Source organism: Protopterus annectens, chromosome 16.part0, assembly GCF_019279795.1.
Source record: "Protopterus annectens isolate FY-2018-M chromosome 16.part0, PAN1.0, whole genome shotgun sequence".
Lineage (NCBI taxonomy): Eukaryota > Metazoa > Chordata > Ceratodontiformes > Protopteridae > Protopterus > Protopterus annectens.
Window position 1 is genome coordinate 667,444,428 of NC_056750.1, and position 16,951 is coordinate 667,461,378.

The window sequence follows — 16,951 nt, forward strand, 5'->3', positions numbered from 1 at the left end:
GTTATAAATAGAGTGTGCTTAGATAGTGTGTTGCTGTTAGAATTACTGTTATAGCCTTAGTTGTACAGGGATCTGTCAACTTAGGACTGTTGTTTTTTGCTACCCTAGCCCTTCTAAATCTGTAGATATAATGTGCCAAGTAGTTAGCATGTTTGCTGTTATTCATACTTTTATATCCCTAGTTGTGCAGGGATCTCACAACTTTGGACGGTATTTTTTATATGTTTTAGGTATTTTTTTGCTACTGTAAGCTTATTGTAAATCGAAGTTTTGTCAGGGTTCTGACAACTTCAACATGTTAGTATAGCTCTGTATTGGTTAACAAGGCGGATCAGAAAGAGAAGCAAAAATCTGACTTCAAGAAGTGTAAATGTGGGCAGAAGATGTCCATTACAGATGCACATGTTGTGTTTATTGTTTGGGGCCTGTACACCTCCAAGAAGATTGCTCTTTCTGCCACTCCTTCAGCAGTAGGGTTTTATTAGAAAGGAGAAGGAAACTGGTAGATAGAGGCTTGTTGAAGCCAGACTTCAAAGAAACCCTGGATAAGGCTGACCAGACCTCCAAGTCCCCAAAGGGGTCGAAGTCCTCGAAGCCCAGGTCATTGGCTTCAAGCCTTTCTGTGAAGGTGCGGTCACCGGCTCTGCAGTCTTCGGAGCCGTGCACCGAACAGGTGTTTTGGAGCTGGTCCATGGTCTTGGAATCGGTCTCCGAAACTCTGAAGTCTTCAATCCTTCGATGTGTGGCTCCTTCAACCCGTTCTTCGAGGACCCTTTCCGATGTCGATGTGGACCGGGTGGTGCAGAGGCTTCTGGAGAACCCGGCACTGGCTAAATTGCTGTCTGCTTCGATCCAACAGGGTTTGAAGCCTGAGACCATTCCACTGGCTGTGACTATACCTCCACCGAGGAGGGATCTGATGGTTGTGTGTGGAGCCTTCGGAGCCGAGGCCTGTTCCAGTGCCTTCGGCTCCATCAACCCTGACTTCTTCTGTTCCATTGGAAGTGTCTCAGAGCCGACACTCTCTCGTCGGTTCTGGGGGGAGGGGGCGACACTCTCTCGTCAGTTCTGGGGGGGGGGTCGAACTGATGCATCGGTTCCGACCCTTCCTCTTGGGGGTTCGGCACAGATAAGCTCGGCTCCATCCTCTCGGCGCCAGGGAAGTTGCCGTCTTCTTCAGAACTGGCGGCTTCCTCAGGTCGAAGCAGCGGTGCCTTTGATGGTATGAGGAGGGTTATGTCGTCTAAAACACACACACCGTCAGGTCCTTCCTCTTCCTCCCCTAAAGTGCCAGAAGCCCCCACTGATAAGGTTCCCAGTAAGAGATTATGCAAGAGGAAGCATTTAGAGTCCCCTCAGGAATCTTTGACATCAGACACCAACTTAGAGGAATCGGAAGGGTCCCCACGGTCCCCCTCGGAGGATATCTCCTTTGTGTATATCCTGGAAGTCCTAAAGCAGAGGGGTGACTAGCAGTCTTTTAGCCCTACTGAGGGTGAATCGGTGCTCCTGAAGGCATTTGGGTCTCAACCTTCCACCTCCTGGGTTACTCCGCCCTTCAAGCTGATGGAATTGGTCGTTCAAAGGGAGTGGGAGTCAGCTGATTCTATGGAACCGGTCCCTTGGAGGCCTAGCAAATTTATCACCTCCCTCCAAGACAAGATGTTCCTCACTAAGGGAGTCCCGGTTGATGCCATGGTGGTGGCGGCGGCCACCAAAAAAAGAGATGTCAGAAAACTCTTTCACTGTCCATCCTCCTAACAGAGATTCTAGGACGATGGACAGATATGGGAAATGCATCTTTAGTTCTGCGACATTTGCCATGCGATTGCTTAACTATTTGACTCATTTCACCCGTCTTCAGCGAGATCTCCTCAAGGAGCTTGGAGATACTCTGCAGGGTAATACAGATGGTGCTGTCTCTGATAAAGTGACAGCACAACTTAATACCCTTAATTCCATTGTGATCTTGTCCATGTGGCTCATTTCCTATGCAGCTGATGGATCGAGTCGAGCAGCGGGTTCAGCGATAGCTCTTTGGAGACAGTCCTGGATGTGCTTATGCTCCTTTGCGGAAGCCTTCAAGTCTTCCTTTGTCAACACCCCATTTGATGGCTGTTCTCTGTTTGGGCTCAAAGTCAAGTAGACTCTCACTAGGTGTGAGCAGGAGGGAAAGACTCTTATCTGCCTTAGGAGTCTGTTTTCCAACCCCTACCAGACCATACCCCAAAGAGCAGAAAGGTAGAAAAATGTGATTCTCAAAGTCCCAGGGAGCTTTCCGGAATACACGTAGTGAGCCACCCTCCAGGGGCAGAGGAGGGGGCAGTAGTGGAATACGCCAACCTGGCGGCAGAGGGTGTCCGCAGAACCAGGGCAACAGGGATCAGTTCCTTGGCAAGCCCTATCAGCGCTCCTGAGAGGAGGCCCTGACTGTCTTGCTCTGGAGGCAGTTGGGCGTCGCTTGGCTTTGTATCCAGATGCCTGGTTAGGAGTTACAACAGATTCTTGGGTACAAAGCATAGTTACCATAGGATATATCATCCCATTTCTACAAATTCCGCCTGCCGGCACAAAAATCCCAGATGTTCCACCCAGTCTCAGGGATCAAGCAGCCATAGAAATTCAGAGGCTGTAGGAAAAGAGAGTCATCCAGCCAGTCCCAGCAGACCAGATAGGATCCGGAACTTACTCCAGATTCTTTTTAGTTCCAAAGAAGACAGGGGACTAGAACCCCATCTTGGATCTCAGCAGACTCAACACATTTGTAAAGAAGGAGAAGTTCCGGATGGTCGTGCTTCAGTCTATTCTCCCATTCCTCGGAGTGGGTGATTGGATATGCTCTATAGAGCTCAAGGATGTGTACTACCACATCAAAATGTCCATGCCATCCAGAGTTCATCTGTGTTTCCGACTGGGAGCCAGTCACTACCAATTCTGAGCACTGCCCTTTGGACTCACAACATCCCCGAGAGTGTTTAGTAAATGCATGGCAGTGGTTACGGATCACTTGAGGCGTCTAGGATTCCAAGTGTTTCCGTATCTGGACGACTGGCTCTTAAACCGCCTCCAGGCATCAACTAATTCTGTCCAGGGATCACACTCTCAATCTCTGCTCTCAGGCATCACTATCAATTTTGAAAAGTCTGCGTTGTCGCCATCACAGCGTATCTCCTTTATCAGAACAGAACTAGACACTACCACCGCCACAATAAGATTGCCCCTGGACATAATAGTCTCTCTCCAGAACCAGGTCTCAGACATTCTGCAGAGAAGAAAGTTACCGGCTCATCAGGTACTGAAACTCTTAGGCACTGTGGCTGCTACGCTCATAGCAGTTCCTCTGAGTCGAATGCACATGAGGATTCTTCAGTGGTTACTATTTGCCCAGTGGTCATACCAACAACTTCCCATGTCATTCTTGATCATGATTACGGGCTCTTGCAAGAAGGATATTTTCTGGTTGTTGACCAGTCCACAACTTACAGTGGGTTGGCCATTTGTTCTCCCCCCGCCATTAGCCACAGTGACCATGGTCGCTTCTCTGATAGGGTGGGGGGCAATTTCAGGGAAGAACTGCCCAAGGCACCTGGTTGGAAACAGAGTCACAGTTGCACATCAGTGTTCTGGAGCTGAGAGCGGTGCTTTTGGCGTTGCAGCACTTTCACGACTCTCTGCCTTTGGGGATGATTGCCATATAGACAGACAACATGTTGGTAGTCTGGTACATCAACAAGCAAAGAGGAACCAGGTCTTATCCCCTGTGTCAAGAGGCCTTGAGAATTTGGCAGTGGGCTGTGTCCACTGGGCGCTTTCTGATAGCAATGCATATGCCAGGGAATTCCAGCGCAATAGCAGACAAATTGAGCAGAGCCATTCTGCTACCACACGAGTGGTCTCTCAAAAACAAAGTTGCGGAGAAGATTTTTCGAAGATGGGGCCAGCCTTGCTGTGACCTGTTTGCATCCCCTATGAATGCCAAATGCAGAAACTACTTTGCCCTGAATGCCTCACCAGGGTACAGCCCAAGGTATTCGCTCAAACACGATTGGCCCCCGGGACTCCTGTGTGGCTTTCCACCTGTTCCCCTGATTCCCAAGTTCTTGCAGAAAGCCAAAGCCCTCGGAAGGACTGTAATCTTACTAGCCTCTCTTTGGCCTCATCAGATTTGGTTCCCCTTCCTCCGACTCTATCAGCTGGAGGAACCTTGGATTCGGGACCCAGTTCCAGACCTACTGATGCATTTGTCAGGGACCCTACATCCCTCTCTTCTTTCCCTCAGACTGACAGCTTGGCTGCTCCAATTCCCTTCCTAGCCAGGTCACATGATTATTCTTCAGAGGTACAGCACATTCTTGTTTCTTCCCATAAGGCTTCTACCAGAACGTTGTATGGTAGTAAATGGAAGCGATTTGCCTTTTGGGCTTCTCAAAACAACGAACCACAAGAAAGATTTACACCTCAAAAAGTGAAAATAAGGCGTAGTTCCAGGAAAATAAAGGCTGTCTTCCACCAGTATAAAATTCCTTCCACAGATGTTTCGTAAACTATTCCACTCCTGTTCCAAGAATTGAAACCACGATATTTTAGAAACCCACTTTAATATAAAATAAAATAAACTAAAACAACATAAACGTACATAGATTAAGCGCTTTCATCTCTCCATGGAGACTTCATCAGAATCATTAGTAACCATTCTGAAAACATTTTATATATCCTTACATTCACTGTCATTGGTTGGCCATTTAGTACTTCAATAATCCAATTGTTCAATTATGTAATTCAATTGTTTAATTATGTAATCATGCTGGTATTTCACTTCGGACGTACCTACACATTTTTTATTTATATACAAAGGCATTTTATTTATATTTATATTTATTATCAACATTTTTTGATAGATTAGATTATAGGGTTTTTTTAAATGTTTTTATTATGTGGTGGTATATACATCTTGTAAGACTGTATATTCTTGCAAACTTGTAAATACATGGTATATGTTTCTACTAAAGTTTTTTAAAAAAAGACCAGAATGTCCGAAGTGGAATACCAGCATGATTACATAATTGAACAATTGGATTATTGAAGTACTAAATGGCCAACCAATGACAGTGAATGTAAGGATATATAAAATGTTTTCAGAATGGTTACTAATGATTCTGATGAAGTCTCCGTGGAGAGATGAAAGCGCTTAATCTATGTACATTTTTGTTGTTTTAGTTTATTTTATTTTATATTAAAGTGGGTTTCTAAAATATCGTGGTTTCAATTCTTAGAACAGGAGTGGAATAGTTTACGAAACATCTGTGGAAGGAATTTTATACTGGTGGAAGACGGCCTTTATTGTCGTGGAACTACACCTTATTTTCACTTCTCAAAATGTTGATCCCTATGCAGCTCCAATTGCTAGTATCCTGGAATTTCTCTCTAAGCTTTTTCAAGAAGGTGCTGCTACTGCCACTATTAGAGTCCAATTGGCTGCCATCTCGAATTTTCATCTTGGAGCTGAGGGTTCTAACTTACTGTCTCACAGATTATGTCGGGCCTTCCTTAAGGGCACCATTCATCTTAGGCCGCCTGTTAGACAGCCCTTTACTCCTTGGAATCTAAATTTTGTGCTGTCCCAGATTATTCTTCCCCCCCTTTGAACCTGCATCATCCTGTCAGTTAAGGTTTCTCTCTTGGAAGACTATTTTCTTGGTGGCCATTACCTCAGCACGCAGGGTATCTGAGCTCCAAGCCCTTTCAGTCAAACCACCGTATTTGGTGTTTCATCCGGACAGGGTTTCACTGAGGACTAATACTTCATTCTTGCCAAAAGTGTGTTCTGAGACCAATCAGAACCAAACTATCGAACTTCCAACCTTTTTCCATAATCATTCTAATCAGTTGGAATACATGTTGCATAAACTTGATGTCCACAGACAATTGAGATACTATTTGTACAGGACAAAGGAATTTAGAAGATCTGACCAACTTTTTGTATCTTATGCTGACACCAAGAATGGATTACCAGTTTCTAAAGTTACCCTTTCTAAGTGGTTAACTGACTGCATTAAATTTGCCTATTCTTCAACGAATTAAACATTGGAATATGGAGTGAAGGCCCATTCAACCAGAGCTGTCTCTACATCTTCGGCTTATACGGCTCGCTTACCTTTGGGCACTATATGTGCAGCAGCCACTTGGTCTAAGCATCATACCTTTATCACTCATTACAAAGTGGACAGGGCCTCCAGGGACAGGGCTTCCAATGTCCTCAGGAATATACTCCCGTGAGCCACCCAGGAGTAGGGTGCTTGGGACGCTACCCATGTGTAAGAATAAATGGCGAGATTGAGCAACTTCACATAAAGAAGTTATGTACTTACCATTACGTTCCATGTAAGTTGTTCATCTCATCTTTATTCTTACATTCCCACCCACCATCCCCCTCCAGGGTCTCGAACAATGGGTAGACTTGGGATCTGGTAGTCTTGTTCTGGGATTCTTACTCCAGCCAGAGTATTTACTGAGTTATTCTTGCTATTGCTGAGTTCAGCAAACTAGATCTGGGGCAGGACAGAGAGCATCATGGGATAGGGACCTGGCCTCGAGCTATTCTGAGATCTTTAGCAAGTAAAGTGGCCGACTCAGAGGCGATGGCTGAGCTCTGTACCCACGTATAAGAATAAAGGCGAAATGAACAACTCACATGGAACGTTATGGTAAGTACATAACTTCTTTTTATTCTCCGTTGGTCTTGTTTTTTTTTTTTTTTTTTTCTTCCTGTTGTTTAAATAATTTTCTGTGTGATGTTATCTACCTGTAAATAAAGTTCTCTGATAGCTATTGTGAAGTTTTGATTATGATGTTTTAATATTTCAGGTGTTGAGGGGGGACTTGAAGCCTGCTATAGAAACACATGAGATGCTCTATCAAGTCACCAAACAGCATAATTTCCTGCCTGAGGTACTGAGTCCGAAAGTTGACATTTTCTGTAGATAACAAACATCTGGCAGTGAAATATATATTTTTTCTTTAACAAAAAATAAATAAATAAATAGCAGCTTCTTATTGATTATTATTATTATAAGTTAAAAATATATAGCAGTACAGGCTTTCTCCTTTTGAAATAGTTGCGTTTAACAGGATAGAATATTTCAACTGCATGTAGTACTGATGTTTTTTCTATTCGTAAACTAATATTGTGTGTTATTTATTTATTTTTGCTAGGCATTCACAACAGATTTTGCAGTGCATTGGGCACAACATCCACTGAGGCCTGAATTTGCAGAGAGTACTTATTTTCTTTATAAGGTTTGCACATTTTCTGTCTACAAAATACTTTGCTTTGGAACCAGTAGGGTTCATGTGTGTGAATTTTATTTATTTATTTATTTTCGTTTTTGCTTCATGATAGAGTATACTGTATGATCTGCTAACTGAAACTGAGTTCAGGGAGAATGAGTTAAATCAGTCTAGTTGTACAAAAGATTCAAAACATTCTTCCATTTGCACAGTATACGTGACTTTTATTGCAGCCAACACTCATGAAAAATTTTGTATGAAAATGTGTCAATGGACCAGCTCCATGCAGTAAAATGATGAGGCCATTACTATGATCTATACAACCTTAAATTGACTAGCAACTCTTGCACCGGAGGAGCTACGAAGGGAGGGAGGGGTAGGAAAAAGTGGTGCTGACAGTAGCCCACTCTGAGATGAGTTTCTGTCCATGATGAAGACACATCTTCGATGATGGAGATGTGCTGTAATTGCGGGACATATCACCCATAAAGTTATAGAATCAGAGGTTAGCTAGCTGACATTGCATACAGTAAAGTGTGTGATATCATTAACTCTGTCCAGTTAGGGTATGCCAGAAAAATCGTCCCTATCATAGCGGGCCAGTACATGTGGCTCACTCCAGGCTGTGGCACTCCACTCCCTAACTGTGGTATGATCCCAGCCCCTGCAGGATAGTATCAGGGATACTGAAGGAAGAATGGTGCAGCTGATCATCATCTGGGGGCACTCAAAGGCAAAGGGGAGGTCTGAACAGAAACAATGATTTTTTCCTTTTACATTTTAAATGAAACCAATAAAAGATAAGATGCAGTAGCAGTAATAATGTTGCATTTTACTTGTTTGTTTTCTTTTTCCTTGCCCTCATGACCATCAAGCCTCCCCTTCCATTTACTCAATTAGCTGTTTTGCTCACCTGGAAGTGAGAGACCTATAACCCTTTCATTGGTGAGCAGAGCAGCAGAGAGAGGTCATCATCCATTGATAGCAGAGTTTTTTTTTTTTGGTCCATAGCCCTTTGGAACATGTCCAGAAAGCCTTTCTGGGGGGTTGATATAAAGTGGACATCAAAAAGGGCATGTATTTCACTTCCAGGAGTGAGATAACCCCTCAGGACTGCTTGTCCCTCTTCAAGCCAGCTGTCCCATGTGTTGTCTGGTCTCCATGGAGGACTGTCATATGGGACCATGTATTCTGGACAGACACCCTCCCACACATCCACCTCTCAGAAGAGTTGAGCCAGCCAGGCCCAGTCATTCCTGTCCTCACTCCCAACCATTAGACCCAGATGTTGCATGAGCTGCTAATCAAACCCTAGTCATCTGGCTTTAGCCTTCTATGCCAGTGACACTGGCTGTTGTCTTTTACTTTTAATCTTTTGATTGTAGAGTGTCACTTGAAAATAGTTCTAAATAGCTTTTGGTCCATTATTTAATACTGAGAATTTTTTTTCCGTAAAAGAAGTATTTTGCTCTAATCTTATCCATTAATGTATATCCTTCCCTGGCAGTATTCTGAGATTACCACAGTGATACTAGCAGATGTTCATCATACTGATCACTGCAACAGCAGCCTTAGCTATATTGGTTATATCTTGCGAAGGATATAATAGCCGGTTAGCTTCCAAAGCTTCAGGGCACCTTCCACTAGTCCAAACTATTACTGAGCTCTAGCTGGGCTGACTTAGTCAGATTTGGATGTCAAACCTTCAGAGTTTTCCTGCTGCTGAGAAGAGGACTTCTGTGCAGGCTTTCGAGGATCGAGTGTTGCTTAATGCTGTTACATTGCTGGGCAGATAAATTCCCTTTGGGGAAACCTCCCACATTAACTTTTTATGTACTTCATACCCCACCCCCGGACAAGGAAATCATCGTGAAAAACTTTTCAAAAGCAAACTTCACGTTACTTAAGACCGAGGTGGAAAGTTTCAAAGCCCCCATGCTAAAGGATAACATTGTCCAAGCTGCAAAATCCTTTACTAATGCATTCTACAGGCACCTACAAGAATGCATGGATCGTGCTATCCCAAGCAAAACCAAGACTCACTCCTCCAAGAAAAGGAAACCAGTCTGGTGGACTCCTGCCATAAACAAGCTGTACAATAGAAGGAGGAAACTACTACGGAAAAGAGTAAAATCTCAAGAAGGGAAGACATCCCTGATCAGCATCAGCAAGAAACTACGATCTCTCATAAAATCATCCAAGGAGAGTTTCGAAAGAAAAATTGCCAAGGACTCCAAAGATAACCACAAGGCATTCTTTAGCTAAGTCAAGAATCTAAGTGGCAATGCTCAGATCTGCTCGGAGTTAGTGCAGAATGGTACAAAATCCACTGAACCGACTGATATTGCCAACATCCTGGCAGACAGGTTCAGCGCAAATTTCACCCCACTCTCACCCCCAAAAGGGCCCATAACCATACCAGAAGAATGTAGTGCTCCTGAAATCACAGACACTCAGGTTAAAACAGCCCTCTCCGAAGCTAAAAACACAGCATCAATGGGACCGGATGGTGTCCCAGGCTGCGTTCTACATGAGCTCAAAGACCAACTAACCCCTCACTTAAACACACTGTTCAAACTCAGCCTCTCCACAGGTTACATACCCATAGAGTGATGCACAGCAACGGTTATTCCGCTCCACAAAGGTGGAGCTACAACAGACCCTGGGAACTATCGCCCTATAAGCCTGACTAGCTTGGTCTGCAAGGCTATGGAGCGCATCATCATGGAACTCATTAACAGAGACATTGGGAATCTCCAAACACTGGACCCTACCCAGTTCGGCTTTGTTAAGGGCAGATCATGCCTCCTAAACTTGGTGGACTTCTTTGAGACAAGTTACCAAGGCTATAGACGAGGGAAAGGTGGTACACACAGCCTACCTAGACCTCGCAAAGGCCTTTGACACCATTCCCCATTCTGGTATTATAGACAAGCTCACCAGCCTGAACATAAACCCCTACATCACAACATGGGTTGCCAACTGGCTCACGAACAGAACCCACATGGTAAGAGTTGCGGGAGCTAGATCAGACTCTAAACCGGTTACAAGGGGCATCCCCCAGGGCTCAGTCCTAGAACCCCTCCTGTTCGACATATACTTCTCAGAGGTACAGGCAAGCACAGGAGGACTATGGCTGACCAAGTTCGCAGACGACTGCAAACTAGGGGCTATAATTGACTCTCCAGCTGACACAGACATCCTCCAAAAGAGTCTCACTGAGATGGACACCTGGCGTCAAAATCATGGCCTCAAGCTAAATGCCAAAAAATGCATAGTTATCCCCTTTGGAAAAAACAAAGTACCCACAAACTACCACATAGGTGGTAGTCCCCTAAATACGGAAGACGTAATAAGGAATCTGGGGACCCAAGTAGATAGTAAACTCTCCTTTGATAATCTCATTGCCAAAGTGGTTAGAAAATCCGTCTACATGGCACACCTTATGACAAAAGGGTTCGCATCCAGATCAAAAGAGGTCATTGTGCCCCTCTAATCATCGCTCTTCAGACCCATCATAGAGTACAACGCCCCTTTTGGGATGTATCTTACAAGACACCTGCAACAGCTGGAAAGACCGCAGAAGTACCTCACCAAGAGGATCACTGGCCTCAAACAGATGCCCTATGCAGCTCGACTGAAGAAACTCCAGCTGTACTCTGTTGCATACCACCTACTCAGAGGTGATTTCTGCCTGACGTACAAGGTCATGTCCAACCCATAACTGATCGACATGCTCCACCTAAAGAAAAGCTTATCCCCTCGAGCCACATGCTCTAGGGATCTAAACCTCACCACAACAATAAATAGGATGTGCTGGAGGGATAGATTCCTGTCACAGAGACTGCCCATGCTTTGGAACAAGATTCCACTCTACATTAGGCAGAGCTCCTCGCTAACACTCTTCAAGAGAAACCTTGAAGAGTGGATGGGAAACAGAAAGTTTACCCTGGGGATCACTTCAGTGGCTCTGCAGGACAGAGGCACAGGGAACTAATCTAACGGGGCGGCGAAAGCCATCACATTCTGGCTAGGCTTATAAATTACTTTGGGCTGATAGCCTAGTACCTACCTATAAAGCTATGAACTTAAAATTACTTTTTTTATTTAAAAAAAGTACTTTTTAACTAAGGAAAAATTTGACTGTGGTTTTAAAATGAAGTGCACATTTTTACTTTACTGTTTCGAAGTTGTTTAAAGCTGTTTAAACTTACTTTTTCCTACAGAGAAACTGGGGGGGGGGGGGTTGTACAATTTGAGACTGGGGAAAGCACTTAAAGTGACTTTTACTGTGTTTTACTGGGGAAAAGTTACTTTTTTACTACTTTCCATTTTTACTTACTATTGCTGGTAAACTTTCCTGGGAAAAAAGCACCATTTTCGGATTGACCGTGGAACACACAGCCCTCTGTTGGACCTTCTTCTACCCACAAAAAGAAAAATATTCTTAAATAACCTTTGCTAAGACAGCAGGCTGGTAATTTGCCTAAGCTGCAGGTGGGTGACATTGCTGTGGCCAAAGCTGATTCCATCGACTACTCATTTTTTTTCTTTGGATCCTCTGGTGTAGTCCATACAGCCACCACGGACCGGGAGTTAGCCAGGATCTCTGCAGCTTTGGGCAAGGGAGAACCACTTTTGTCGGTAATGGGAGAGAGGGAAGGGAATGTGTTTATGCTTAGTAAGAATGTAGTGCCCATCCCAAGTGAAGCTGTTGCTGATGATAGTAGGTCTGTTTTGTCAGAAATCCGTGTCAGAGAGAAACAAAAAAAAAACAAGCATATTTCTCCTCCTGAACCAGCTTCATTGGACAGGAATTATTTGTTGGTCTTTTCTCAGGATCTTGTACAGGCTCTTGACCCTAAATTTTAGTGTGGTTTCTGTTAAAGAAAAATGGATTCTTCTTTCCCCATGCAGGTTCAACTTTTTGAATTTGTAGGAGATTGGAGGGACAGAAACGATTTTTCTCCTCAGGTTTCTGATTCAAATTCTGAGGGGAGTATTGGGGTCTCATTGTCTATTTAAGGGATTCTCTTTTCCTTGGACAACATCCTGGAGGAACCATTATTTCCCATGGGAGAACAATGAGATTTTTCAGTCTCTAGCAAAATATTATGACTTTCACAACAGGAATTTCCAGAACCTTCACCAATTCCTCCTGTGCTGGTAGCCTTGAAAGATGTTTATGTCGCAGCCTGTGGGTTCCTTGAGACTGAGCTTTGCTGCACATAAGAAAGTAGACAGATAGTATAAAGTTCCTCAGTCTTTCAAGTTTTATACACCATTCCCAGACCTGATTAAGCAGCTGTAGCTTTAGTTAATCCATCTGCTGCCAAATATTATGTCAATTTCAGCCCAACTTCTGAAAAGGACAGAGAAGGTTTTTGATAAGTTTGGGAGAAAATGTATGCTCTGCAACTTTGATTTTTAGAATTGCAAACTGTCAAACTCAATTGTTGAAGTTTATCATGATAAATGTGAAGGCATGATGGATGTTTTAACTTCAGTTTCCTCCTGTGAGGAAAAAACTACTCTGTGTAATCTGGTTTCTCAAGTTTCTACTCATTGTTTGAAATGTGCTTATGATTCTATAGATACTACTACCAGGGCTGCTGCATCTAGTTTTCTTTTAAAGAAGTGTGCCTGGCTGTATTCTCTGAACCTCCCACATGTCAAAAAGGAAATTTTAAATTCTGCCTTGGATAGAGATTTAGTCTTTGGGACCATCTGCTGCAGAGGTTTTCAAAAAGTGTGATGAGTGAGGTAAGCTGATTCAGAAAATCGCTCATATTTTTCAGCCCTCTGTCTTTAAGTTCTCAAGAGAGTCTGTGTGCCCTCATCCAACTTTGGTTTAAAAAAAAAGAATAAACAGAAATCTGAAATCCCCAAAACAAAGGAGATTCAAGTAAGTCAGAATGACTGTGTCAAAGGCCTTGACCCCCCCCCCCCAACCTTGCAGTCCCTTAATTCTTCCAGAAAGTCTGAATTTCCATTTCCCTCTCTCTATGGCAACATATTGTTTCAGACAAATGGGTACTAAAATTGAGAAATCTAGACTTTAGATGGCAGTGGGAAGAACTTCCTCCTTCCCAGTGGATTCTTCCTCATCCTCCAGACCAGATTCTTCTCTTTCCTCCTGTTTTAAAGCATATGCTTTCACAAGGTATAATATAATCTCTTCTTTCCTAACTGGGGAAAGATTTTTACTGAAGAATATTTCTTGTGCCATAGAATGAATGTTGTGTCTTTCGGCTTTTCCCAGTTAGGGGTCGCCTCAGCGGAACTCCGGTCTACTGATTGGCAGTAAATTTTTACGTGCCGAGTTGCCAGCCCTGACACACAACCTTCAACGAAGGTACGCCCATTCACGCATGTCTCAAGACAGAAGCCGCTGTAGTTGAGAATCGAACAGGACAACGTCTTACTGTCAGGTGACAGCGCTACAGCAGCACCACCACTGCAGTTCGTGCCATAGAATGAATGAAAAAGAAAATTCCTGGAGACCATATCTGGATCTTTCTTTCCTAAACAAGTTTGTGATGGTGTTCAAGTTCAACATGCTATCACTCCACAGCTTGTTACCCCATGTTTCTCTTTTGATTTTTTTTAGTAAACCTAGATTTAAATTATACATATCACCACAAGCCATTTATGAAGGTTTTACGTATGTAAAACACACTGAATTATGTGCCTTCCCCTTTAGGCTATCCACTGTTTCAAGAGTATTCACAAAGTGTCTAGCCCTACTCTTCACAAAATGTCTAGCTCCAGTAGTAGCTCATTGATGGCCACATGGTATCCACATGTTTCTATATTTAGATAACTAGCTCATCTTTGCAGAATTTTTTCCGAGTCTCAGGAATCTCTTTATTAGTTAAACGGTCTCCTCACATGCATGCATTCCAAGAGACCATTCAGAAGTCTTTTCTGATACCCTCACACAGGATTGTGTTTCTGGGGTATCTGTTAGATACCTCAGTGCAAAGAGCTTTTCTTCCATGGTGAAAAAAAAAACAGATATTAGGGATTTTCCACCCATACTGCAGTCCCTGCCAGGGAATGCTTCAGGATTCTGGATCACTTAGCATCTATGATACTCATGATACCTGTTGCAAGACTTCACCTGAAAAAGGATATATGTATCTCAAATCTCTTTGGTCCAAGCATCAACACCCGTTGTCTTTTCAAATTGCAGTTCGGGTTTGTAAATAGAGAAATCAGATGGTGGAGACCTCAAATTTTGCAGAATCCAGGTTTCCTGTTCTCCCCTTCTTCTCCAAAGGAGTAAGTCACAACAGATGACTTTGCTTGGGGAGCAGTGTCAGCGGGTGTAAAAATGCAGGGTCTGTGGAACAAAAAGACAAACCAAAACGGGTTCAGGCACATAGGCGTTGAGACATTTCCCTGTGGTACATTTGATTGGGAACACATAACTGAAGTGACATTCAGCTACAGAGAAATATGGCTGTTGTGAATTCTTTGTGGGCAAAGAGAAGCACACATTACCATCCCCACAGCTTTAATACCCAAGTACACGGGGCAGAAGAATTAATGAGAGTTGTGCTCACTGTACAGTACATGCTTATGTAACTACAGTATGTAGATGTGTGCTACAGAACAGAAGAAGTCTTCTATGCTGCTGTAGTCACATTTATGTTCCAGTACGCATTTTTGGTAATATTTCTTAGACACTGTGAAGGGGGTAGTGATCAATATATACCAATTATACAGGCACTGCCCATTGTGCAGTACATTTTTACTGCCCCAGACCTGCCCACTGGCCAGTGTGCTGCTGACGGGCTGCCATACTACCTGCTGTCTCATGTTGCCTTGGGATCCATGGACATTATTTTCCCACCTGTGCATTTGGTTATTGAAGTTGTGGGCATGACACCGCATTTTTCTCTGTGCCATGGAGAATTCACAGATATATTTGTTTGCAGCTAAATGTCACTTCAGCCATGTGTCCCCCACCAAATGTACCACATGGAAATGCCTCACTGCCTAGTTGCCTGAATCCAACCAAAACACATAAGTCTTGGAGAGATGTTGGCTCTTATAAAGGCTTTCAAATCTTTGAATCATCTGTGGTCCCCAGGACCTCGACACTCACCAGGCTGAACAAAGAGAAAATTGCAGTTAGTTGCCTGTCGGGTGTCAAGATCCGCCACATAACGCATGCACTCAAGTCACTCCATAACAGGTACAAATATTGACTCTGTCATTGTCCATGTTGGAGTGAATGACTTGAGACGTACCAGCCTGAACTACATGAAAAGAGACATGGAAGCGCTCTCGGATCATGTAGCCCAGGCAGGTATGACCCTAGCCCTGAGTAGCATCCTGCCATCGCCCAGAATGATACCACAGTATAAGGACAAAATGATTGACTTCAGTAATTGGCTAAGCTTCTGGTGTCATTCAAAGGGGATCCTGTATCTGTCTGCCTGGGACAACATGATTGACAAATCACGATGCTTTGCAGGAGATGGTTTGCACCTGTCGCCCTTGGGATTCAGGTTAATGGCTAAGGCTCTTGCCACCCCTATAGTGCCTTTTTTAGGCAAGGTTCAAAGGACAAAACTACCACCGTAATGGGTACAAGCAAGCAAAATCTGAAGGGAATGCTACTCAGTGCTAGAAGTCTAAACCTCAAGATGCACTCTCTCGAGGCTCTCCTAAAAATGGAAAACATCGATATCTGTGCCGTAACTGAGACCTGGTTCAAAGCTCCAGAGAGCACCCCTGCAATACCAGGCTACAACTCATACCACACTTTTCAGCCAAAAACCAGGACCGAAACACTAAAGGTGGGGGAGTGTCCATATTCACCAAGATACTCACACCTCCAGGCTGGTTGCCTAACACAATGCATCTGAAATTCTCCAGGTGCAACTAACACTAGGTAAGACTGCAGTACAAATTGTAGCTTGCTACAGATCCCCCACCGTGCCCCAGGATTCTCAGTACACCTTTTTAAACATACTGGAAAATATTTTAAGATACAACCAAGCACCCTAATACTGGGTGATTTCAACTACCCTGCCATTAACTGGGAAAACTACTCCTGTACCAACACCTTTGGTCAATAGTTCTTGAAATTCATAAATTCCAACGCCCTAGAGCAACTAATTCATAGTCCCACGAGGGGTACCTGTATTCTAGACCTGGTCATTACCAACATGGGAGATTGATGCTCCACACCAGTGGTCACCCCCTTGTTGGTCAGATCAGACCGTAAGCTAATCACCCTTGACATCCACATCCCACCCCCACCTCCCTTTAAGGAAACCTTTGTAAAAAAACTTCTTCAAAGCCAACTTCATGCTTCTCAAGTTAGAAGTAACAAACTTCAGGACACCCATGCAGATGGGAATTGGAAGTTCAACTGCTGAATCCTACACTAAGGTGCTGTATGAGTACATTCACTCGTGCATGGACCGATCCATCCCAGATAGAACCAAGACGCTGTCCTCTAAACAAAGGAAGCCAATCTGATGGTCCCCTGCTGTAAACAAGCTGTACAACAGAAAGAAGACTCTGTTGCAGAAAAGAGGAAGATGCCAGGATTCAAAAAACTCCCTCACCAGCCTCAGTAGAAAGCTGAGATCCTCATAAAATCTTCCAAAGCTAGTTACGAAAACAAAATTGCCAAAGATTCCAG

The 16,951-nt window shown here is 43.7% G+C and overlaps 1 protein-coding gene across 2 annotated transcripts in view; it reads left to right on the forward strand.

The window, feature by feature from the left end:
* Positions 1-16,951, forward strand: part of LOC122790747 (ER degradation-enhancing alpha-mannosidase-like protein 3) — a 765,530-nt gene that overhangs the window by 419,750 nt on the left and 328,829 nt on the right. For both annotated transcript variants that reach the window (XM_044058342.1, XM_044058343.1), the window contains exons 11-12: positions 6,865-6,948; positions 7,213-7,296. In XM_044058342.1, coding sequence (XP_043914277.1) covers positions 6,865-6,948; positions 7,213-7,296 — 168 coding nt within the window. The remainder of the gene's footprint in view (positions 1-6,864; positions 6,949-7,212; positions 7,297-16,951) is intronic.